Below are 27,657 nucleotides of genomic sequence, written 5' to 3'. Positions count from 1 at the left end.
TATATCTCAGCATTGTTAGTCCTTTCGAGGTTCTCATAAGACACTCTTCATTTCCTTAAAAAGAGGGGGGGGGGGATGTGTCTGCGGCTTCTATTTCTCGGGGTTAGACCTCGACTAAGGAAGGTTTACTCTTATTTCTTATCTAAGGATTCATTCCTTTTTAGGATCTGACCGCATGAATTAAGAGCTCTGTCTGTTTCGTGGCAGTATATTAATCACATCCCAATTTCTGACGTGCTCCAAGCTGTTTTCTGGAGAAATCCAACCACCTTTTTCATCTTCGTTCTCTGAAGTGCCAACAATACAATTTGTATATGTTTGGTCTCGTTGTGATTTCACTAACGGTAGTGTCTTTTACGACATTGACATACTTACTCTGTCCGAGAAGTCACAATTAATACCGTTCTAACGAAGATTAGCTAATAACCCTTGGGTTTTGCTATCATTAGCTGATAACCCGGTATAAGGGTTCTACTGTGATGGGAAAATATTACGAACCTTCCCTCCGCAGCTACAAAATCAGCTAAGAGATAGCAGGTTATGTATTTATGACATTAAAACAATTTTTTTAAGTAAAATTCATTTTAATTATTAAATACTTACCTGCTCTCGGTAAGTCCCACCTCCCACTCCGCTTTCGATTAATATTTTTGTATATATATTGAAAGAATATTGAGGGTTGGTTACCGGTTTTTGCCTAGGTGGCACTGCACTATGCTGAACCTGGCCTGTATTACGGTATGGAGGTGGCCGGTTCCCAGTTAAATTTCCGGATGGGTTAATTAGTATTGTTTCTAATCAAAACCTGAACAATCGTTACAGGAATTGTTCCTGTTCGGTATGAAATGAAACATAGCAATTGCTTGTTTAAGGACATAACTCGGGCGATATCAAAATGGCATTTTCATCTTTGCCTAAATACGACATAGATATTTCCACTAGCATCACTTTATGCGCTTAAATTATGTACCATATAAATTAGATCAAGACGAAGCCAGTCGCTCTAAGTATAAGTAGCAGAATATTATTATCATTTGTGAACTTAACATCGGGATTGATATGTTATTAATATAATCCTAAGATTTGTGTTAGGTAAAAAAAAAATATTATTTCACTTACGAAGCAACTAAACGTTTTTTTTCGACTTTCGTGTGACTATAGATCTCCTCTTTCCGAGTTTTCAATATTTGGAAATCGCTGACAGCTAATCTCATGTATCAAACTAGGTTTCACATAATGCACGCTCCAAGCAGCTTCGTTCTGTATGGCTCGTGTTTTAGAAGATAGTGCTTTAATTAATATCAATGTTAATCAACATGGGTCTGAGAACTTTTGAACATTCAAAGCGTTGTGTGTTTAAGCGTTTTTACCTTGTTATTCATTGTCTCTCGTGGTTGGTATTGTCAACCATAGATATAAAATTGTGTATAGTTTCTAAAGTTTCACCAACGACGGTTTATATTGCATTTACTTAACAATGTTGCACATTTTTTTTAAATACTTATAGAATGCCACCCTTCACAATTCGGACATAACTGTTCCCAAACTTGCAGCAGAAATTGCAACAGCACATGTCACCACGGGACAGGACACTGTTCTTGTCAACCAGGTTACAGACCGCCGGATTGCAGTGAAGGTTTGTAAACATTAAATGAAGCGACTTGCATGAGCGACGTAGCCAACTAGTTACATAATATGTATCTTTAATGTATATTTACGTTGACACTTTTACCGCCGCCAGAAAAATGTTTAATTTTGTTTTGTTAGCAAGAACATATTTTAAACGTTGTTCTTTGAGTACATAATGTTGATTTTATGAAATTGTATTGACCATACGTCTTTCAAAAAGTTGTGATACGACCGACATTTTTATCTTGTCGGTATCAATCAACTCAATATACAAGTAAGTTTTCTTTGCTCACAATAGCACACGGTAGTGACATATCGTGATCGGCGACATCTTCAGTAGTGCAGTCCGTGGTATCCCTTCCATGTGACAAAAACATTATTGGAAGACTTTCACAACAGTAAATTCATTATTATCGATTCAAACTTGTCAAACTAACACAGAATATTGATCTTCATAAAGTGTCGGACGAAATTACGTGATTATTATTGTTCTGATAAACAGGTACACAAAAGTTACCGCGATGGTCCTTTTTCGGTATGCAATGACACAAAGCTTTTGCTTGTTAAAGGGCTAAGCCCGTGCGATATCAAAATGAACTTTACCACTTTGCTAAGATGCGTCATAGTTATTTCCACTAGTATCGCCTAATTCAATTAAATAATGTACAATATAATAAGAACAAGACGAGGTTAGTTTTTCTTAGTATACGTTTTTGAATATTATAATCATTTGCGAAGTTAATACCCACTTTTCTACTTACATATCACTAGAGATATAACTTCCGATTTCTTTCGAATTTCCTGTCTTAGTTTTGATATTTGGAAAATCCTGACTGCTTACCTCAGATATCAAACTTGGTATCAAACTTGCCCTCTCCGGGCAGCGTCGTTTGGCACGGCTCTTGTTTTTGAAGATAGACTTTTGATACATCTATGTAAATTAACGTGGGTCTGAGAAGTGTTTGATCTTGCCCAACGTTTTGTGTTAAATCATTTTTACCTTGTAATTCATTTTGGTTGGTATGGTCAACCAAACAAATAATATTTTGTATAGAGGCCAGTTTGCATTTCATATAATTGAAGCACTTAACACATTTTTCAATTTTTCAGTGTGTCAAGCACCACATTTTGGATTAAACTGTTCCCAAACTTGCAGCAGAAATTGCAACAGCACATGCCATCACGTGACAGGGCACTGTTCTTGTCAACCTGGTTACCAACTGCCAGATTGCAATGAAGGTTTGTAAACATTAAATACAGTGACTTGCATGAGCGACGTTGCCAAATAGTTACATGATGTATAGGTTTGATTTATGTTTACGTTGACACGTTGACCGCTGCGATTAATATATTTAATTTTTTATTAAACATGACATCTAGTTAACGTCGTTCTTTATCTGCATTATTGTTGTGTTATACAGTTTTATCGACGAAATGTCTTACAAAACGTTGTGTTATTACCAACGTTTTCATTAATCATCTATCATTCATCTCTATATACTAGCAAGTTTTCTTTACTCACAAGAAATTACAGCGATAACTAATCGTGCTCGGCGAACTATTGAATATTGATACAGGGGACATCTTCAGTAGCGCCGTCCGTAGATTCTCTTCCCTATGCCGATAATAATAGTGGATGATTCGCAAGATAGTTAATTCATGTATTATCCATGATTAAACTTACACAAATTGTAAATAATAATCATAAAATACTGGGAGATATTGTTCTCATCAAAACTATTTTGACACTGCATTAAATCATATTGGTTGTTGTCCGTCTGCCAATTCGTGTGACGCCGGGAACAAAATATCTTTGTCATCAATGGTATCCTTGAACAACCTGTGTTTACGATCATCAACGTACGAAATGTAATGTGCTTGCAGCGTGCTCAAAAGGAAGCTGGGGCGAAGGATGCAATCACCAATGCGGTCGTTGCCAGGAAAGCCAACAATGTGATACGCGGACTGGCGAGTGTCCCGGGGCGTGTGAGCCCGGCTATCATGAACGTCTCTGTGATAAACGTTAGATATAATTTATAAATACATACATCCATGTATTATGTATGCGATGAAAACAAACTTAATTTAAATGAATATGTGAGGCTCTTTAAAATCGTTTTGCATTGTTTCGATACATTATTGTTTGTTTTTTTAATTTTCGAAGCAGGTGAACTCACTTAGCAAAAGTAATTTCAGTCATCTTAAAACTGTCATCAATTATGTCAGTGTCATTTATACCAGCTATTAAGTTAAACCTTCTTTATTTTCAACGAGTCAGTTATCCTTAAATACATTTTAGTTACAGAATCGAGCCAGTTTCCAGTGGAGCTAGTATCTGGAGTTTCGACTGGGATGCTAATTCTTCTGGTAGCGCTGATTGTGATTGTGGTCTTATTGATGAGAATAAGAAAAGGCAAACGGACACAAAAACAGAACGAAGCGTATGTTAAAAAGTTAAAGTATTATTGACAAATGATCAAGGAAACCAATTGATGTATATTATGTATAGGAATCCAATTAATGCATACCATGTATCTCAACGTTTGGGGGATTTTTGTTCAAATAGTGCATTAACATTTTACTTCAACTTAACCTCTATTTATGAAATGACGATGACATGTGTATACCATGTAACATATATGTTAAGCACTTCAAAATACATTCAAATATGACATTTTTATCATCATTAAATTTGTATCGGTGACCATTTTGTATTACTTGCATCAAACCATTTGTTATTACTTGCGCCAGTATCGTTTTTGTTCCCGTGTTAACCCATTTATGCCTAGTGGACTCTCTCATCCTTCTAAATTGGATCAATTTATTTCCAAAATTAGGAATGTCTAGTATATTTAGTTCTATATTTAGGTTTTTTCTTACAGAAATTCCTTCAAGCAAACAGCGCAGACCCCGATGAGACGCCGCATCATCAGGGTCTACGCTGTTTGCCAAGGCCTTTTTTCTAGACGCTAGGCATAAATGGGTTAAAATATATTTAGTTCGAATGTGCTATCAACTGTTCGCGAGCCAATGAGTAGCGTCCATGACGAACCGCAACAACTGGCCGCCGCAAAGCCAAATACTGGTAAGTGGCGCGATATTGTTACAGATCATAAAATAAATAACTATGAGGTATAAACGAGTGTAAATGTCACTGATTTAAATGAAATTGACGTGAAAATATGTGCTATAATTAAAGGGGCATTTTTACGTTTTTGTAAATTGTCAAAATTATAAAACAAAATTCTCAGATTCGCAAATTTTCGTTTTAGTTATGATATTTGTGAGGAAACAATAATACTGAACATTAACCATGCTCTAAAATATCCATTATATGCATTCTTTTGACGATTTAAAAACCTGCAAATCATAAAGCATTGCAACGCGAAACGATTGAAATATTTAGAGAGTTATGTTGTTGTTATATCTTGTGAATTTACGAGGATTGCTTACATAAAGTATAAAATACATCCGTCACTGTATGAGCACGGATGACCGAGTGCGTTTAGTGGTAGACTTTTACTAAAGGACTCCAGGGGTCAGTGTTTCGAGCTCTGTTGAGGGTTACTTTTCTTTTAACTGTATTCTTTTTTACGGGAGCTTCTTAGATCAAATCTTAACATTTATCAATATAAAACATTTAATGACAAACTTTAGTACATGCCAAAATCTGCGACAAGGCCCCTTTAATTGTTTACCAAAACAAATTATGCATGCGTCTTTACATCACAAGCATTATGCAGTTGTTTGGGACAATATGTTTTTACTATAAGAACTAGTCTTTAGTAAATGCATAAAAATACATTAAATGCGAGATAAGGGTTTTCGTTGTAAAATTATCTCGAGACAACATTACACAGTTATAGACTGTCGTAACTGTGAATAGTTGTTTCACCCGAAACTGCGAATAGTTATTTTACACTGATTTAAAAAACGATTTTGTATTGACACTCGAGAAAGTTAATACAATTACAAAGTTATCACACAAATTGATTAAATGGGTTTCGCTAGAAGTTGTATTTTTTCCGAATATTACTATTAAAGTATAACAGATTCAAGTGTACATATTATCCGTGTGTAAAACAAGCTTTCATAGCGTGTATTTTAACATGTCCAAGAGGGCGATTTGACGTCTAGAATTTCAGTAAATAAGATCTAGGTTAAAAAACTATCACAGTTTCAGCGCAAAAGTGTTCGCCACCAACATCAGCAGAGTCGGTAACTACAATGTTCATTCAAGAACCGGTATATTCGAACATGCAGAACTTACCGCCCGTAGAGTCATCGGGAACCATCATCGCACTGTCCCAACTGCAGGGATATGTAATGTCGAAAAGCGTGGATGAGCCATTATTTGACTTAGAATTTAAGGTACATGAAAAGTCTTAATATTTTTATAAAACATGTTTTCATTCAATTAACACAATTGTCAATATTATGAAGGTTGTACGTGTTATGAAGAGCGTATTATTACATCAAGTGTACAATGATAGTTTAGTAAACTTTCATATCAGAAGGAAAGTTGTTATCATTTGTGGCTTATCGCGTTTACTTATAATGTGTGTTCATGTATGGCTGTAATTTTTAAATAACCATCGTTACTGCAGAAAATCCCCTACGGGTTGCAACACCCAGCTACTGCTGCAACGGCGCCAGTGAATGCGGGGAAAAACCGATACAAAGATATGCTTGCCTGTACGTTATGAGAGTATTTATTTATTTGGATATTAATTTATCTATATCCGCTAGGTTTGCTGTTCATATTATCAAGTGCGATGTATTAATCCGTAGGCGAACAGAGACTGTTACTCAAGGTTGTTTGTTATTGCGTGTGGAGTAAATAGAGTTGAATATGCACCCATGTTTTATTTCATATATTTTACCATCGAAGCATAAGAAGAAAGTTTGGTAACTCATCCTTTTATTAATAACGTCCTGTTGTCAATTTATGAAAATTAACAAAATATGTCAAATGATGAGGTCGCCTCAAGAGGTCGGATTTTAAAGTACTGAATGTGTTAAGTTTAATACATTATACATTTGAATTGATGGATTCTCAGAAGCGCTAACTGGCCATTTGTTTTTAAACACGAAAAACTCCATTAGACAGGTATTTAATACAAGTCAATATCAAGTTAACTGATGAATTACAAGAAAGATATCAATGAGCATTTTAATTGATTCAAATGAGTTCATATGCATAGTGTTAAAAGTTATTACAAACATTTTACGCCAAACATAAGCACAATTGAGAGACAATTGCCACCCAACATTCGTGATATACGTATGTCACGGTGGAACTGGAACAATTCTCAAAAATAAATATAACAGAATTAAATTTGTATTTGATTTAGTCATTATGTTTACCACGGCATGGTCCTGATATGGCACTATTTCAGATGACCACTCTCGCGTAGTGCTTAACATTGTTGATGGCAAAGAAGGCAGTGATTACATCAATGCTTGCTTCATCGAGGTGCGGTTTGAATCCTTTTGTAAAACATATAAGTGGTATACAGTACGACACACCGCATCGCATCGATTAAACAAACTATTTATCTTTAATAATCTATCTTAAAATAAATTACATGTTTGATTAGTACATATATTGTTTATGAAAATCATATTCGCATTGTTAAGTTTCGGGTGATACCTCATTTATACATGCATATAGCTCTATGTCCATAAGACTTAGTATTAGTTTTGTTAAAAGTATTGTAGAATTGTTCATATACTACTACTACTACTACTACTACTACTACTACTACTACTACTACTACTACTACTACTACTACTACTACTACTACTACTACTACTACTACTACTACTACTGCTGCTAATGCTACTGCTACTGCTGCTGCTGCTGCTGCTGCTGCAGCTACTACTACTACTACTACTACTACTACTACTACTACTACTACTACTGCTACTGCTACTGCTACTACTACTACTACTACTACTACTACTACTACTACTACTACTACTACTACTACTACTACTACTACTACTTCAACTACTGCTGCTGCTGCTGCAGGTACTACTACTACTACTACTACTACTACTACTACTACTACTACTACTACTACTACTACTACTACTACTACTACTACTACTACTACTACTGCTACTACTATTATAATTATTGTTAGTATTATTATTATTAGTAGTAGTAGAATTATTAGTGTTGTAATTGTTTAATCACTCGTGTCTTTATTAATGATTGGATACACACATATGTGCTGGTGTTATTTTCTCTGATAGGGTTTCTTCAAGAAGCGAGCTTATATTGCATCACAAGGTGAGTCTTCTTTTAACAACATAACGATCTTAATGATATTCAAGTTTCACTCGTAATAACATAAGTTTTTTCGCATATAAAGTATTCGTCTTACTATATCGCATGTATATAATAATATGTGCTTAAAGGCCCAACGGAGGCTATGATGGATGACTTCTGGCGAATGATTTGGCAATATGACGTATCTACCGTAGTCATGGTAACTAACCTCGTAGAAATGGGAAAAGTAAGTTAAATTGGTCTGTGTAACGGTGGAGCGACTTAATTCTTATATATAAATAACACATAAGGACATATAATTGTGGAAATGCTATTAAATTTACATTAACGCGATCTTTTTCATTTATAGTATACTTTTTAAAGAACCATTTGTTTTGCTGTTGTTTTGTCAATTTTTTATGAAAACAGTCTCATTATGATGACGGTCCGATTACTGTTACTAAAAACTGTACTTTTGCTACTTTCTGTGCTACAAATATACGCAAATAACATGCATATTTGATAGTACATTTTTCATGATTTATGTATTGATTTTCATATCAAACATACACAGATGAAATGTTTGCGGTACTGGCCTCTTGAAGTTGGTTCCCTGGAAGATTTCCAAGCACTCACAACAACTTTGATATTTATGGAAGAGTTCACAGACTATACAGTTCGGAAGATTAAATTGTCACACAAGGTACAAATGAACAGTTCTATTTCTTGGGTTTTCCGTGTCTATATATTATTCGTTTTACTCGTTGGAATACAAATACTATCATTTCATTCTAAATTTACTGAATTTATAGGCAAATATTTATATTTACATATTGATTACATTTAAATTTTCTAATGTATTATTGCAAATACGATGTTTGGCACTGGTATGAATTCACGTTTCAATAACGTTTATTTCCAAATTGTATCGATAATTCCCGAGTTGAAGCAAAGTATTAGTTATATAATGTGCACATAAAGAATATAACTACAGTGATTGAATAGTTCACCTTTTACTTCATTTACTTATCGAGTGAATGTCTATTTATAAGGCGTGATTAAGGCAACAAATTCTCTATTACGTTCGCTCACAATAGCTATGACGAGCGAACCTAATAGCTATCGCGTGCGCATGTCATATCTATCGAATGCGTACGTCATAGCCATTGCGTGTCCACGTCATTGCTATAACGTTCGCACATTAAAGTTATCGCATGCGCATCTAACAACTATCGCGTGCGCATTAATACCGACCGCTTCAATTATTTTCTATTTCCCTTTAATACCACCGCATATTTATCATACATTTGTGAAATAAATAGGCGTAACATAAATATCGCAGAAACCAGAGTGATACGCTGTCCTCACGACATATAACACACATTCATACCAGCTTTCATAAAGGCAGTCCTCAGTAAACATGAACCATTTACACGATCCTTATTTGTTATAGATCTTATAACGTCATATTCGTATACATCATCTTTCCTCAGGACAAGCCAAGTGTATCGCGTGTGGTAACACACTTTCATTACACGGCATGGCCCGACAAAGATGTGCCCGCTAGCACTTCGAGCCTCTTGCACTTCTGGCGTAGGATCAGGGCCCACGATACCGACAAGAAGCAACCTCGGGTCGTTCATTGCAGGTATTTCAGTTCGCAAACTAAACTATTTTACCTGATAAGTATTAACGAAAAACAAGTGTGCATTCATAATTGAACGGTTTGATTTTTATTTGAACGTCTTAATATTTCTCAATGTCAGAAACGCCAGAAAATAAAAGAAATTTAGGAGAGGTGTTATTTTTTCTTCAAATTTATAGACATAAAACTATAAAATGTATATTTTTAAATCATGTATGTTTAAATGAATTTTGAAATCGTCTCTAGTATGATTGTTTTGGTCCATTTATCAGCGCCGGTGTTGGTCGGACGGGCACATTCATCGCCATGGACATACTGATAGACGAGGGTCAGGCCAGACAGACTGTCGATATCTACGCCTGTGTGACCAAGTTGAGACAGCAGCGAGTTAACATGGTTCAAACAGCGGTGGGAATTTGAAATTGTAGAATAATATGACTACCCAAAAAGGGAAAAAATATGTAGATGTACAACTCAAAAAAATCTGCATAGAAAAAGTCTTATGTTACAATTTCCTAACAATGCTACCGCATCATCCTGTTAACGTTACACATTGCATTCACTAAAAAAATCCTTCCAGATCTAGAAGCATTTCGATATTATAACGCTTTCGCAAATTCATATTATTTTGCAAATAATCGAGTATAATTAGATGAACGATACAAACTTAAAATTCGTTTTATTTTTTGAGGTTTTTTACGCATGGCTTACAATAAAAACAATAGAATACAATAAACAGTACATGCTTTAAATAATATACAATAACAATGATATTCGAATGGACCTTCATTGACGTTGTGTGTAATGGCGTCAATATTTGGTTCGAATTTATTCCTGTTTCACTTTAAGTAATGAATTATATGATTGAAAATGCCCTCTACAAAGACACATGTACAACAAGATATAATACATATAATATATATTGGATAAAAACAGATAAGCAAAATTGTGTGAACAATAAACAATTTAAGTAGATTTGAACTAATGACTTAGGATTTAAACAATGGAGATACCGTGGAAAGCAGTAGACATTCGTTTCTTTTCCACATTATATTTTCGCTTTACATGAAGTATGCACACTGGCAACCATTTAATGCCAGTATTTGTGCCTGATTTCATGGAATTGTCGTAAACAAAATATCACCATTGAAGACGTTTTGATTGAATTGTCATTTGTGTTGCGGATGTGTTATCTGATATACTATACTGAATCTTTCTTTTCGGTTATTCATCTTTGTTATTTTCAGAGCCAATATAAATACTTACACAGACTGATGGTGGAATACCTGTCCCTTCGCAGTCACTTCGTGTCCAACAATGAGCTTGCCAATTACCAAAACACCCTTCTCCAAGTCGACCAAAAGCTGAACAAAACCGGACTGTTTTTACAATATGAGGTTCGCGTGTTGTATTACAATTACTTTAAAAACAAGATACTATTTGATTATCTATGAAATCTGACTACATTTAATAGATTTATGAAATTCATTACTCAGTCAGAGTATGACAGCTATTGCCACATTTGGTACATTTTTTTTTGCAATGTAAACCAGTTTAGTAAATAAGTTTATGTTTAAGTTACAGTATCAGTTTTTAATGTAATGACCGTGCAGATAGTTGTATAAGTAAGTGTCCAATAGAAATATTTAACTAATTAATATATCTCGTCATATACAATTTGACCATCATATTGACTACGGTCATATTATAGAGCTTCCAATGTATATCGCATAAGGATGGTTAAAATTGTCTCATTGATCGTGTCGTGTCCCTTCTAGACAGAAGCATCCTACCACACACTGGAGCTTGCTGAAGCAAACCTCAAAGGTGACGAGGAAGATCCTTACTCCGTTGCTACCATGCCTGAAAACGCGAAGAAAAACAGATTCGATGCTATACTACCGAGTACGTGCTTACGAAAAATGCTTTAAAGAGTACCATGAGCTTACAATAAAAAATCGTATTATACGGAAAATATTGTGTTGCGAATATAGACATTTGACAATACCCAGTGCCGAGCGCCCTTACCATATTCCTGCAATTCTATTTCCCTTTCTTCAATTCTCTCTTCTAATCTTATTCAGCTTATGTAAGCATAATATAATTTAAACCATATAATTAACATATATATATATATATCACTAACTCTATGAAAGCTGTGTCGTTTCATCAGTCATTCACATTCATTGTGGTAATGTATTTCTTTATTTTGTAGATTTGTTAAACCTTTCATTAGTAACAGGCTGGTGTTTCACAATAAGGGGTAATTGATAGTGGTCTGTTCGTCCTTTCTTCAGTACTCCAGTCCATCAGTCCATAATCCCGCAAAGATGTACTTGTGATAAGTTTAAAAAAACTTAAGATTCAACTCACTATTCTTTAGAATGGCAACCTATTAGTGAATTGTGCATGACCTTTCACATTCTACCAGAAGGATAAGGTCATTCATTCCACGGCTATTGTCTCGTCTGCCACCTTGTTTATCCGTGTGACCTTTCATCCATTTGCAAACGTTTGAATGACTTGTACAGAATACGCTCATAACATTTTATTATTCATGACATTTAAACTCTCCAGATGTCACGTTTATGTCCATTGTAATTTCACCTGATGTAACACATCTGCTGAATGTTTTAATGCTTGTTTAAATATATATTAAAACATATTGTCACTCATGTTATAAATGGACACTCGATTCAAATAGGGAACGATACCTACGTTCATATAAAGGACATTATGCACAATCTTAAATTGATAGGGGTGTCACTGGTTCGGGACTTATTTTTTTAATGACATTGAATGCAGTTCGGGAGAATATATAGTGGAAGTAGTCCGCCCTGCTTCGAGTGCGGTGAATCAACCGAAGTCTTGTTTAAAAATGGACACATTTATTTCCCTCCGGATCATATCATTGTGCGTAGTGTACGTAGCATAATTCCATTAAGATTACAGAAAATTAAAATAAAACAGCATGCATTGAAAGAGCAAATAATTTTTCTTTAATATGATATCGTTCTTAATTGGTCTTAATTGGCAAGCATAGAATGCGAACGTCAAATATATTATAAAAATATTGTTTGAGGACAAGCCATTGTAATCAACCTGTTTGAAATTAATGTTAGAAATTAATTTATTATAATTATTATTGAAGATAATCGATATCGAGCGATGTTGACTGTTCCTGTGGACAGAAGAAATGACTACATCAACGCTGTATATATGCCGGTAGGATTTAATAGCGCAAAAGCGTATACTACATTCGTTCGTTCTAACTATGTATGCATAGTATTAATATCGTCGGAAATATAACTATTTTGTCGTTGTGTATAAAATCAATATAACAGATATTGAACATTAGAATTGAATTCCCTACAAGAAGTATCACGAAATTTACTAAAATATTTCTGGTCTCAAGTTTTGAAGCAGATTCAAGATATATTGCTGTGTTAGCAAAAAATATATACATGGTTATGGCTGTAATACATCAAATGTCGTTTATTTCTTCAGAGCTACAAGGTGGACAACAAGTACATCCTCACTCAGAAGCCCCTGTCTGACACTGTGGTGGACTGCTGGAGACTCATAGAGAGCAGGGACATCAGTCTGGTGGTGACATTCCCCGATGAGGGAAATGAACAGGTAATTGTTCAATCACATTGGCTTGGTAGTAACATTCCCCGATGATTGAAATGAACAGGTAAGTGTTCACATCACATTGGCTTGGTAGCAACATTTCACGATGAAGGCGATGGACATGTTGCTGCTCACATCACAGCCGTAACTTTCCCGAATGGGGGAGTCGAGTGGACAGTTGTTCACTTTACATCATATTTCCCGATGATGAAGTTAAGAAATAAGTGTTGACATAAAATTGTTAACATGCATCGATGAGAGAATTGTTCACATCATATTGGTAACATTCCCCGATGAGGGTAATGCACAGGTAATTGTTAATATCATATAAATATCAGTCCTCGAAGAAGGAAACGAACAGGCAATTTGCACATCATATTGGTATTATTCCTTGTTGAAGGAAATAAAAAGGTAATACATATTTTGATAAGTTTGATACATTTTTTCAGGACGGTCGAATGTTTCCTACTACGGGGTCACTCACTGTGGGCCCTTTTAACATCATGTTCATCACGGAACATCACGAAGAGGACTATTTCGTTTCGAGAGTCTTCAAAGTTCAATACATGAAAAAGGTAATCATTTTGGGGTTTAAACTATGTTTATTCACACTGTTCAGGGGTTTCACTGTCCCAAAAAAAGTTGTTGCCACTTTATCGCGGTGTGAAAACCGCCGGTCATTCCGACTTTATTAATAAGGACAATCATTTAAGGAATTTTACTACATTAATGAATATAATGGCATTGACTATATTTTTTTTTACATTTAGCAGTATGTTATCGATAACAATTGATATTGTGTTGATGATGGTCAGTATAACAATTAAATAAATTGTTATAATGGTGTAATGTTGTATAATGCTGCACGTAGTAACCGTCAGATTGTGTCTCTAACAAAACATTTGTATACCATACACATTAAATGGATTGGTGTCAAGCGTAACCTATTCTGTAGGAGAGGACGGTAACGCAGCTGCTGTACCAGAAGTGGCCCAGGCGCCAGATGGCACCGCCAAATGTCGGTGAATTTCTGATATTAATGGACGCTGTGGAGAAGAGGACAAAATCTTCAACAGCGTTGATACAGTGCTTGTATGTACCGGTGCTTCCACTGTGCTAAAACAACTTCCCTTTCATGTACACTATTGACGTTTGTGTATATAATTAAGTGATAAATGTTTCAAATTTAAGTATGACATTCTGTCTCTTGTGTATCGGCGCTCCGTAGAAAATAATTAAGAAAATACCAAACTGACCGTCTTTTTCTCGCAGCTTAGTTAAATGCATCAAATAAAACTTCTACAAAAACGTAAGCATATATGAAATGACCTTGATAAGATAAGAATTAAAACGTGCATGTATTAAGATTTTTTTTTTTATGTTCTAAAATATTCATGCAGCGATGGTGCTACAAGAAGCGGCCTGCTGCTGGTATTGTTGTACGCCACGGAATGCATGTCCAAGGATGGGGAAGTGTCGCTGCCTATGGTCATCAGGCATCTTAGAACGAGGCGTCCGCAGCTCATACCGAACTTTGTAGGAATATTCTATATGTTTAACACCCCGTGTTTAACTTTCTTAACTTGGCAGGAACATATGATATAATGTGAACCGTAATGTCTTCGCAAATTTACACAGTACGTTATGACAATCGTATTCAAAGCTCACATGACATAAAAGTGCATGTATGCTGATTTTATATTGCTGGATTGATTTCTTATTTTATAAGCTTTTAATTAAAGAAACACTGATTAAGCCATTACTATTAACTACAGATTTTGTTTTATCATTTCAGGAACAGTATCGTTTTAGCTACAGCTTGCTGACACAGTATGTAGAATCCAATGTGACGTACGCCAACACATAGCGTCAAGAAAGTATCGATACTTATGGCATCTGGAAGTCGCGGTGTTTAACTTGATGCACATATTAGAACGTGACATATGGCAATACGTGCGCTAGATTTAGATGTTCATAAATATTGCAAGTTTGCACTTATTACGATAGAAATGACTCGCATGTAGCCACATTATTCAACTAGATTGAAGAACGATAGATAACATTTTCAAAATTAATTTTCAAAGTGTGGGCCATTGGATTTTTTATGAACAATATTTGTTCTACATACTATTTAAGACTGCAATATAGAATGTCGACATTGAGGTACACAAATGATGGACCCTGGATTGCATTTGGACTATGTTGTATTAATTCCAGTTTTTTACTTTTATTGTGAAATAACTTCTGTGCTTTGATTTGTATAATAGAAATGAATATCGGCATATTGTATATTTAAAGTTTATTGCTGAGAAGAATGACTTATATTTTATTTCTTGCATAATATACAACATTTTATTTTAAATTATATCATTGAATAGTATACAATTACCATTGACACAAACAACTGAAACTTTTGAACGTAAACAAAAGCAAACCCATGTGTGAGACGAAGCAATATTTTCGCTATACAAGCATTCTCTAATGATAAAACTATTGAAAATTATGTACGGACTTTAAATCACTTGTGTATCAAAATATTTATGTCAAGTGTATATCAAGTTATAAGAACATGTACGGATGTGTTTGACAACTTCAACAACATTGAGGCACTTTACAATCAGGTCTACTGGCATTCAGAGTAAGGTTGAGTGTACAATATTTATACAAAATATACACTCTAAAATTAAACACGTCGTAATAAAAGTCGTAGGTTGAGTACACCCTTTAGCATATTTGTTTCATTCCATATTTTGACTCTTAGATAACTGTTTAATTAATTCATATATTTTCATTTGAAAATGTAATTGTTCTGCATTTTTATTGAAATACGAAATTCTTCGAGTAGGCATTAAATAATACAAATACAATATGTCTCATTAAAATACTAAAATGGGGCAGCACTGTGTAATTTTATTTGTGCACTATGTTCATATTGTTTAATTTTCTAATATTTAAATTTTTATTTTCAGTTTTATAAGCTCATTTGTTTTATTTAATAATAATTTATTGGACTCATTTTGTTTCGCTGCCAATGTAAATGATTGCAAGTGTTCATGGACACTTTCTAGCATACAGCATTCAAGACAGGTTTATTCATCTGCGTTTTAGAGTTTTAGCCTATCAAAAATTTTGACTTTTGTGATTGCATTTTCGTCTATCTTGCGTGGTGCAAAGACATGTTCATTCAAACGACAACTTCTTCTTAACGTCATGTTTACTTATCGTGGTGGTCTTCTAGCTTTATCAATGTATATTACTCGGGTTTAACTGGTTAACATGTCCCGTAGTTAACATAGCTTGTGTTGATTTAAACAATAAAACAAAAGACTTATATATTTCATTTTTGGATTTAAACACGTTATATCTTCAAAGATTGATCGTATCATGCCCCTCGGTCAAATTGGCCACTTTCCGATGGTCTCGTGGTATGAAGCATCATAGTGTCATTTTTAACTAGTTGCCGACGAATTGTTCCCCTGGAAACATCAATATCAACCCGGGGACACACGTGATTTATATAAACCTGATTATAAGACTTATGTTAGCTATCGAGAAACATTTGCTTGTTGCTATTGTTTTTGTGTTCATCCATTGCGCTTTAGGAATTTTGGTGCACAATATTCAACTTGATTTTGTATAAATGGAAAAGATTTTTTATGAATGATTTTATATTGTGTTTTTATTTGCTTCAGCAAGTTATATTTCTGTTGTTCTGGCTTGCATCTACCCTCTGATTGGTCTAATGGTAATTTGAAAGGTATTATCTTTTACTGCTATGAAATTTGAATTGTGATTGTATGAAGTTAATTGTAATTTTCATGTTAATGCTTTTGCAAATAACTCTGAGCTTACTATGAGTTTTCGAGCTCCAAAAAAAACGGTTTGAAAACACAATGCTTCGAATTGACCGTTCCTATCCGGGGCTCCCGTTATAAGAATAAATAATAGACCACAGGCTATGATAAGATTTTTTAACCGTCCGGTGCAGCTGAAGTTACAGTTTGTATATATTTCAACCATAATAACATATTATAACGGAATGCGGTCGAATCCACGTTCCAAGCCCTTTTATATGCATTTGAATTTTAAATATATGAATTTGTTTAATATGTTATGTATATTTTATTCTTCGCTTTCTTAAAATAAAATTTCTCACATACAGTAATAATTTTTAATTTTATATTCTAAAAATGACATATAAAGACGTCTGTTGTGAACGATTAGATAATAAGATTAAACGAATGCTTATTTTATTATAATGAATCTTTGCTATATCATAACTAGTCCAGTAAGAATGGCGTTGTTGCTTAATAATTACCGATATGGTCGTCATCAGCACCGGATTAGGCAGAGTTGGCAACGGGTTAATGGCTCCGCGTCTTTTAAGGGCCCATTGAGACCGTGACGATAAAAAATACTTACTTAGCCTAATATAATGACTTGACAAAGCCAGTTATTGTATATCAATGTTATGTTTTGATTGAGGGCTTGACATCCTAGCACGGATCCTGATTTGTCTTACGAAGTGGCAATCATTTATTATTTGCAAAACCGTTTTGTAATGCTGGTTCTCTCGTTTTCAATATGCCATTGAATACCTAAAAAGGACATTGTCACATTTTATTTCTTGCCAGCCTTGGCACTGGTAGGCTAATTTAAACGAATGAAATCGGCTGGGCACTGGCGTTCAAGTAGGCACTAGGCCGACTAGGGGCCTTGGGCGCGGGCCCCAATAGTTTCACTGCCTATCCGCTTCCACGTTGCTAATCCGGCACCGGTCGTCCATTTAGAAGAGGTTTACTGAATATTGTGACTAAACCTTACAAGTTCTCATAGTTTTATACTTTAACATTTTGTCAGCCTTTTCCCGTTTAAGAAAAGTCTTGTATCTAATTGGAGTAAAATTGCGGTATAATTCAAATGTTAAGCTAAATTTAGCCATAATATTTTCGAACATCAGGTACAAGTACTTCATACGACGTTTTATTGTACATGCAATGACTATGAGATACAAAAAAGGTTCGAGAATTTTTATTTTATGTGATATTACATTGACTTGATATAGGAGTTTGTGCCTGCGGAGCTTCTAAGATCAATTAAAACGTTTCAGTTTACAGTTTATGGAAAGTTTTAAAATTATTTCATCTTAATAGATATCTGACGAGAAAAGCGGTACAGTTTAAGTGTCGAAAACAAAAATATCTTGCATAGCGCACACATTCCCGTATAACCATAGGACTGTAATGTTAAGTTATCTCAGGAAAAGAAAAAAAATTGGGAGCCGACTGGACTTTCACCGGAAGTCATATATTTGTACACATGTTAAGGGAAATAACGTCGATACACCCCGTTAACATAAAACAGAATTGCAACCAGTGTTTCCGCTTATTTAATCCAACATTAACACGAGCCTTTAACTAATTTAACCTCATTTAAGGCTCCGATTCCAGTGGAAAAAGTGGTAAAAGAATATATAGCTTACCGGTAAATCCCTTATTTCGTTGATTCCTATTATTATTAAAGGAGTTGACGGTGTTCAAAAAGTATGTATGCTGTCTATTTCGTATATAATTTGTATTCGAATCTTAACTTTTTTTCATGATTTTTTACATACCTTATTCCGGTATGAATAAATAAAAGCTTAAGCTTCTATTATTAAAATCGACATAATGAAATGAAACAAAAACGAATATCACATATATATCTCGAGTTTATTAAAAAGTTAAATAAAAATAGCATCAAATAGTTTAACATTCAGATAATCGTCTTGCAAATTCTGAAAGAAGCCGCAATGACGTTGTAAAATGATAAATAACAAAGCTTGGTTGGGTATTTGTGCCAGCGATGTTTTTGGCCCAATTGGGAAATGTACCGGTACCAGCCCGATTTGGAAAAATTGTGAGCAAACCCTGAACTTTGGAAAATTTGCTTAGTGAAGTCTTCATATTGGGAAATTCGTGTATCTCATTTTTGCTCCCAAATACTTATACATTTATAACTCAGTGTTGTCAAGTTGTCAATATTTTATAAACTTAGGTTCAAGCTATAGAGTTACATTGGGAAACTAAATGTTTCATTTTATTTATTCAAAAAGAAAATAAATATATTTTGGAAACCTTCAAATAGGACTTTTTTTGACAGCAATTGGAAGATTTGTAGTTTTTTCCTAATTGGGAAAGTGGCGTTTTCCGGTACTTTATAAAGAAGGAAAACAAATCTCTCGGTATGTCTATCCTTAGCCACAGAAATTAGTACACATTAAATTGTGCAAGACTATGGGATATACACTATCGTCGTCTCTCAAAAGGCATTCACGACTCTCGACATTATCTAAGAGGCCACTTATGTTCGCACTAAAACTGCCTGGGTTTGTTGATTGTGTGAGTATGGTCGTCTTTATTAGTGCTGCAACAATATACCGGTATATCGGTATATATCGCAATACGCAATCTGCATATTGTATTGCGATACGATTTTCATCATACCGGTACGAAAATTTTACAAAATTCATTCACATTTCGTCAAGAAAAGCCATCCGAAATAATGATAACAAGGTAAACAAAACAAAGCATTGTAAATTTTTGTTTTCTTAAAAGTAACATTCTGAAAGTGTATTTTACGGAGTAGCGTTGTTACATCGGAGCATTCGTTCGATGCTTTTGAACAGATTATCGTTGAATTAATTGCGAACAGCTGTAAATGTTTCGTTCGATTCTGAATTGAGCATTATTAAATTTGTAATCCGAATTTCGGAAATACGCTTCCAAATTTTAATGCTTATGCGACAATAAGAAATTCTAGCGTCAAATAAAAAGTGCTTTATCCTTTGTCTCAATAAAAAGCGCGCGAAAATTATACAGACATGTAGAACGTCGCATGGAAAGTATGGGTGTATTTTGTGTTGTATAAAAATGGGAACATCACGTCAGGTGAATTACGCGTGTTCAGTGGAAAAAAACGCCCCGGTTGGACGTTATTTCATCACATCTTTAAATAGTAACAAATGCCAAAATGTATTTGATACTTAAGAAAATTTGCAAATGTTTGTGTTTCTTGTTATTATTGAGTACATTTAAAGTAAATATTTAACAGAATTTGCTTTAAAACTGGAATATACGGGATTATCGGGTAATTGGCAAGTTATAATTTTGGTACAAGTTAGCAATATATTGCGATATATTGCAATACGGGTTTTTGAACTGACAATATATTGCAATACGGTTTTTGGCGTATTGTTGCAGCACTACTTCAAAGTATTGGAGGTTAAAACCTTTTTTCCGAGCTCGACACTTCACACTTAGTCATTAGCTATTCTCTTAAATCGTCCATTTATACAATGGGAAACGCACACAATGAAGATACAAAAATATCTGGGTTAGATCTACCGCCTTGAAATAAAGTTTAATAAAAAAAGAAGTTAAAGAGAGTCAAATTTATTTTGAATGAACGGTCTTTTATGTTTATTCATTTGAAGGAAATATATATCAGTAGCAAAAACAGATAGCAATACAAATTAAAAAAACACATTACATTCAGTGTTAATGAAGATCAGTTGTTTTTTGTTTTTCATATTCGGTCTTTTCGGTCATATTTGCAAACGTTGTGAATATCACATTATACAAAAATAGTCCAATTATACAAAAAGTCCATTTTTCTTCTTCTTCTTTTTCTTCTTCTTCTTATTCTGGTACAGCACTCCTTCTAAATAGAAGATTGTGTGCCGGCGCCTATTTGTTAAGGGCTGAGAACTGTACAAAACGCGCTCATTTGGGTGTTAGTTTAAAATTATTTATATTGTAAGTGTTTACAGGTGGATAAGGTTTTTGAAAACTTCAACTGTGGCTGCCTCATGTATATGGGGAGGTAGTGGATTCCTTTGTATTATTTATCTTGGATAAAATGAGACTTTTTAAAGAGTCTTTTGAAGTTTGTATGTGTCTTAAACAATGAGTCTGGGTCGATGGTCGACAGGAACAAGGAGTTTATCTGGAGGAGTTATGGCAACGATGTGGTGGATAATTTTATATAACATGATTATACGAAATTTTGTTCTGCGTGTTTCAATAGTGGGCCAATAAAGATGTTTATTATATTAGTTACTGATCTTGTGTTTTGGTATATGTTTGTAAAAAATCTGGCCGCACGTCTGTGTACGTTTACCAATTGATTTATTTGAGCTTTTGTATGTGGGTCAAGTTAATAGATGTCAGTGGTATATTAGTTTAAACCTTACCTTCCCTATCAATATCTCCAAAAGATAAATACAGAATAACTGTCTTACCTGTAAAACATGCATTCGAGTTAAAGTTGTGGATTTATTTAGAGAGTATTTAGTATAATGTAACCTCAAGAAAGCGCCATTTTTGAAAAAAAAAATAAATAAAAAAATAAAACAAACGTTAATAATTTAATCGATGTGTTTGAACGTCTGTATAAAAACAGTAATTACTTTTTTGTATGTGTGTAATTGAAAGCTCTTTGCATATATATGCACTTCAATTTATCGATAAATTAACAAATACTGTAGAGTTATAATAAATTTAAGTATTTAGAGCCTCCGTACCAAGGAGTAAACGTACCACTCTTCTTCTTCCGATACAGCACTCCTTCTAAAAAAACGATTTTTACGGCGCTTATTGGTTAAGGGGTAACAACTGTACAAAGGTGCTCAGTTGGGTGTTAATTAAACATTATTTACGTTGTAATTGTTTACATGTTGATAAGTGGGACAATTACAACTCGACAACAGACATCCCACAATATATCGTACAAATCCCTTGTATCGGGCGTAGCCTAATTTTGATCTCTTAGTTTACATTAAGAACGCGGCTCTCGTGATGATGTCACACGCATACGCTCAGAGTATTTTGTTTCACAAACATTTCTACGCTTGAAAATAAGTACAGACACTACTTAAATGAGGGAGAGAAACAAGTATGATTGCATTTAAAAATCCTACTTATATAATCCAATGTATCCCTATTCCATTCATTTTTTTCGCTCCTCTTCATAAAACTTCTACATTCATTGCAAAGTGCGCCAGACAACTGCACTTGTGTAAACACAACATTTTCATATATTTGATTTATTATAACAAAAATTATTTTACTTTCTCCCCATTCTCAGAAAATGTTGCATGGAACAGTCTGTTCGCACACATTGCGAAAATAGGTGACATGACCATTTACACATGTTCAGTGGGTTAACCCTTTCCCGATTGGATGTTCATTTTATCAAATCTTTTAATGGTAACATATTTCATTATATCCCAAAATTGTATTTGATCAAATTTCAAACGTTCATGTTTTTGCAATTCTTGAGCACTTTTACATGTGAATGTTGTTCAAAAAACAGATTAACCGATCAAACAGAAACTTGTTAAATTGTAAATAGCAGTTATAAAAAAGTTAAATTACTGTTTCAGTTTGTATAAATATGTTCTGTAAATTAAATTTTTAAGTTTTGTTGGACTTATGCCTATTGCATTCGAGTACTCTCGCTTTTCGGATGTGACGTCTCGATACCACGTAAACAACGCGCATAGTGGATGTAATTTGTGGGAGTGTGTAGAACTATCGGCTTTTTGTGGTTAAACACACTTTAAATAAACAATTTTGACATGGATTTAATGGAAATTATATACATATTTAATGGTAAATCGTTTATTTTGGCATTGTTTGCATTAATTCGGAAATTATTTTTCTTGTTTCTTTAACCTCTCCATACACAGTAATCGGAGGACATAGTTATGTTATATATTTACTTTATGTTCATTCTTTGTGTATGTTTAGTAATGTTACTATTTATCAACATTTAACAGTTTTAAAGATATTTAAAAGGCACTTCTTCACAGATTTATGAATTTTGTATGAGTTTCAGAAAATGCCTTCAAAATGGTTTGATATAAAAATCGGAACTGTATAGCTCATCTTTAAAAAGACGAATATAAAAAAGAAATAAGAAAAGGTTTGTCTCCATTCAGGTTCAAATCAGTGTCCATAAGATTGAAGACCTGTTGAGTCAATATTTGTCGGTAAAAATCTCTATTTGGTTCTTTTTGTCGATAAAAATTTCCCAAATTTTCCACTTTTATCGATTAAACAAATCCCAATTTGACCAGACCCCTTTTTCCAAAATGGCTGGAAAACCGCTGAAGTAATATGAATAAAAAACACGCCATAGTTTTCATATTCCTAGTTTCGTTTTTATTTTTTAACCAAAACTAATTTTTATAAGAAGTATTTTTGTTGGACACGAGGGACAATTTCGGGAAAAATACCGGACCTGCGCAAATTTTATCTGAAATTTGCAAGGTCCCACGTATTTTGCATGGGTTGATCTGCCTTATATTTATAAGAGTACCTTTTCCGGTACCAACTAATACTTTATGTACAGGAAAGATGCTGTATATGTAAACAATATTTAACTTTATATACTATTTTAATTAACGTTTAATTTAAAAACAAATACCAGCAACAAACAGTTCTTGAACAAGTAAATTAGGCTTGCATTTTGGAAGTGTGAAAGTACTAATTTCGATCCCTAGGTATATAACTTGTAAAAAAAACTGTCTGCAAATATGCTTTTTCAGCATTAATTAAAACGTTTTTTACAGAAAAACCTACATTGTATTCTTATATGATACAAGACCTTGTTTTGAATAAATCCGTAAATGATAGCAGTAAGTACAAAAGTGAAATCACTTTTATTCACAAGTTTAAAGCATTTGTTAGCATTCAACAACACCAACAACAACAACACTAATTTCTAATTTTAGTCAAAAAAGATTTCTAGAAATCCTAAAAGACCCGGCAACATTCTAAAATGGTGAAAAAAAAACACACTAAAACACTAGATTAAGATAAGAGGACAAAAGGCTCTTGGTTGCCTGCTGATTCCAGAGACCTTAAGGAGCTGAGTTGTCCTGAACAGCGTGTGTGATGTATTCGGAACAATTTTAAAGCACACTTTTTTAACATCCCTTGTTTCAGATTGTCTTCTTGACATGGGGATTGAATGATGGACCAGTCTAATAAAAGAAGGTCGTCTGTAAGTTCTTCTGAAGCTTTTCTGAGACATTATTTTTATCGACTCGTTTACCCACATGTATGATTCGTAATTGTGCATTGATGATTAGTATCAAGAATGTTTGCTTACTTAAAGCTGATAAATACATATATTATATTAAAGTGGGCTCTAAATCCCATTTCGGCGTAATAAAACACTTTTTATATTCAAATCATAGAACATGCCTTGTAAACACTCTTGATGAAACTGAGTAAGATAGTTTACTTTGGCAATATCAAAGATTTATTTGATACTGGATTTGGTACTTAAAAAAACTAAGTCACAAGGTCAATGCTTTTACATAGCTAACAAATGAGATTTATAATTCGATCATTGTAGAATCATGATCTGATTGGTTATATTGACATTTACCAGAACGAGCTTCAATATGGGTCATGTGCGTGTCTTCAAATAAAATATATGAAAACCCTTGTTATGAATCTTAAGAGGACACATTTATAACTAAAGCTTTATGAAACTTGGTCCTCATGTTGTTTGGTTTTTTTTTCAATATAAAGGCCAACCTTAAACCAAAGCCACGTGCATCCAAAAGTTTAGTCAACAAGTCAAATCTTTAAAGAACTTTTTACCATCTAGAGGCCACATTTATGACCAAATTGATGAAAATTGGTCCTTATGTTATCTTGACAAAATGATGACCATGTTTGAATGTGGGTCATGTCAGGTCTAAGACTAGATCACAACACAAGCTTAGGGCTTCAACTATTGATTTTCGTGAACTTATGTTAGCACGTAAGGTCCATCATGGCATGGTTAATTTGTGTAATATCTTTCGTTTTCTCTGTCTTGGATTAACCTTAGAGTAGAGTTTGCCATTTTTCGATGTCTATTGGTTCCTTAGTAAAATCCCTTCATCCTTCTGTCTGTCCTTACGGCCGCACAAAAATCTAAAATAGCTCAAAAAGATCTGTACAAGGATCAATACCAGTATATAAAATCTGTTCCTTATCCTTTATCAATATTATTCTTTCTCTTAAAAAATTATCTGACTTTTAATGCAGACAAATCTTAACTTTTTTTATTGTACCATATCTGATGTTGTAATATCATGCTATATATTTTTATGTATATTTGCCTTTTAATTGTAGTACAAATTGTTTCCAGTCTTTCAGCTTTTATACACTTGTTATTTTTATTCATCATGTTTAATATTCGGTTGTACAAGCTGTCTGAGCTTATGTTTGTTGTTTTATTCACTCTTGCCGACTCAAAATAAATCTTATCTTATCTTAACTAAAATCAAGTATAGAGTGGAACCGTTGTCCCTGATTAGCCTGTTCAATCTGTACAGGCCAATCTGAACCAACACTTTGGCTACGTTTGCGCACACTCAAAAAGCCATGTTTTACCCGATTGCTCACTTTTATTGACTTGATGCTTTATGGGCAAGCTTAAAATTTTCATAGAAATCTGTTGTATTTCTTTTTTCTAAAGGTGTATGTACATAAATGCTTTATCAATGTCTGTTATGTTTGTAACTAGTTAACAAATATTATTTTATCTGTCACATTTTGAAGATTGAACTTGTAAGTATCACCTTATAGTTAATCTCACCATTAGAGAATAATTAATAATAAATGTGCAAACACAGACATGTCGAAATATTGGCCCAATGTCAGTCTTTGCTTGAAAAAATCAGCGATTTTTTGCCGTCTTTGTAAAGTACATGTAAAATGTACTTTCTCAATGGAGAAAGAATACAACAAATCCCAATTGCAGTTTTAAAAAAAATCCCCCAAAATATGGAAAAGTTGCAGCAATTTTGTTCCAAACGTGCATTATCTGAAAGTGAACAACTAAACAAATGTGCCATTAAGTACCAAGCAAATGAAAAGACCCATCATGGCCAATCTGATTATTAAACGACGCATTTTATCCCAATTTAAGTTTTTTTGGCCAGAATTTTTTCCCCATTGGTGCTGTACTGGTACATTTCCCAATTGTTCAAAAACAATCGGTGAATAGGATGTTTTAAAAATGCAAGATCGTCAAATACCTGATAACCACTGTAGTTGCCACATATATTACTCAATCTCGATGAACCTCTGAATGTTTATTAAGAGAATTTTAAGGCCGTGTTCAAATCCTAGTAAAGTGTGTTCAAAATTTAGGTCACCAGGTCAAATCTTAGACACATTGTGACCCGTCTATAGGCTAAATTAATGAATCAATCTTTGAATGAAGACTTTTGATTTGAAAGTTTTCCTTTACTTAATTTGATTGTCAAATAAACCATAAGCGAAAATGATGTTGTTGAAGGGAACTAACAGAAAAAAGTTGGGTCAATTGAATTATGCGATTTGTCTGCCTTGTTTACACTGCAATATAGTTTGTATCTACGTACTTTGTGCTTTATTGTTTAAATGTCAACATCAAGTTTTGTTTATTAATACAAGACACATTACTGGCATTGGCTAGTGTATTCACTTCCGGTCCATTTAGCAACTTTTTTTACCTGTCACTTCCAATATGGTTTTCCTGGACAAGTGGATTACCATTTATATTGAGCCCTTCCTGGACCACTTTATGGCTATCATGGATTTGTTTGTTTGCTTCCTATTTTTGATCCTTGTTTTTTATAACTTAATAAGTTAGCTAACATGTACATAGAAATTTAATAGTCTTAAAATATTTTTAGATGAGCAATTTTCTAGCTTTTAATTTGCATTTTCTTCTATTTTTCTACGATTTGAAAACCAGAATGGTCAACACAGTTAATATCCATGAATGGATACAAAAATGTATATGAGCCTCGTTCTTTGAAAAAACAGTCCGCACAAGTTAATCAGGGACATCTCTTTCCGCCTTGAGTGGATTTTTCGTTAAGAAGAGACTTCCCAAAAATTAAATTACATAAAAGCAGAAAGTTTTGTCCCCAATAATTTTGTGTGGGCCGCATAGGCTAATGTAGGACAAATCTTTACGCACATGGATTAAGCGAAGTTTTCCAAAGACGAGGCAAAATTTTCATGATAAAGACAACACTCGCATCCTTGGCAGGAATAGAAGGTCCTCTAAGCGGTGATTCAGTTTTGCAGATTGTTATCGGGTGAAGTAAGAATCTTTTGAATCATTTGTAGCTTCTACATGCTGATAATATAAATATATATATATATATATATATATATATATATATATATATATATTATATGTATATATATCTGTATCTTGCCGCAGATATACCAAACCTGCTTCACATAATATTGCTAATGTTTATGGAGAACCTGCATGTGTGTTTATTTGTGGCCAGGCGGGTGAAGGTCAATGTCACATTCGCTTAAGAAGAGAAAGTGCTATTTCTTCATAACTTGAATATGGGTTGAGATAGTGGTCTCAGAAGTTTTATGTAAGTTGCTAACATGTATATCTAGATCGAATTTCATTT

The 27,657-nt window shown here is 33.9% G+C and overlaps 1 protein-coding gene across 1 annotated transcript in view; it reads left to right on the top strand.

The window, feature by feature from the left end:
* Positions 1-16,848, top strand: part of LOC127878390 (uncharacterized) — a 46,197-nt gene extending 29,349 nt beyond the window's left edge. Inside the window, exons 17-37 of the mRNA XM_052424915.1 lie at positions 1,508-1,636; positions 2,740-2,868; positions 3,514-3,651; positions 3,929-4,070; positions 4,629-4,714; positions 5,807-6,000; positions 6,237-6,324; positions 7,029-7,105; positions 7,891-7,927; positions 8,056-8,153; positions 8,481-8,609; positions 9,400-9,554; positions 9,824-9,959; positions 10,799-10,948; positions 11,330-11,456; positions 12,703-12,776; positions 13,059-13,190; positions 13,634-13,759; positions 14,140-14,276; positions 14,585-14,720; positions 14,980-16,848. Coding sequence (XP_052280875.1) covers positions 1,508-1,636; positions 2,740-2,868; positions 3,514-3,651; positions 3,929-4,070; positions 4,629-4,714; positions 5,807-6,000; positions 6,237-6,324; positions 7,029-7,105; positions 7,891-7,927; positions 8,056-8,153; positions 8,481-8,609; positions 9,400-9,554; positions 9,824-9,959; positions 10,799-10,948; positions 11,330-11,456; positions 12,703-12,776; positions 13,059-13,190; positions 13,634-13,759; positions 14,140-14,276; positions 14,585-14,720; positions 14,980-15,051 — 2,492 coding nt within the window. The 3' untranslated portion in view covers positions 15,052-16,848. The remainder of the gene's footprint in view (positions 1-1,507; positions 1,637-2,739; positions 2,869-3,513; positions 3,652-3,928; positions 4,071-4,628; positions 4,715-5,806; positions 6,001-6,236; positions 6,325-7,028; positions 7,106-7,890; positions 7,928-8,055; positions 8,154-8,480; positions 8,610-9,399; positions 9,555-9,823; positions 9,960-10,798; positions 10,949-11,329; positions 11,457-12,702; positions 12,777-13,058; positions 13,191-13,633; positions 13,760-14,139; positions 14,277-14,584; positions 14,721-14,979) is intronic.
* The last annotated feature ends 10,809 nt before the right edge of the window (positions 16,849-27,657 follow it).

This window comes from Dreissena polymorpha, chromosome 4 (assembly GCF_020536995.1).
Source record: "Dreissena polymorpha isolate Duluth1 chromosome 4, UMN_Dpol_1.0, whole genome shotgun sequence".
NCBI classification, from domain to species: domain Eukaryota; kingdom Metazoa; phylum Mollusca; class Bivalvia; order Myida; family Dreissenidae; genus Dreissena; species Dreissena polymorpha.
The sequence above is the reverse complement of the archived record's forward strand: the minus strand, read 5'-3'. Positions and strand labels throughout refer to the sequence as shown.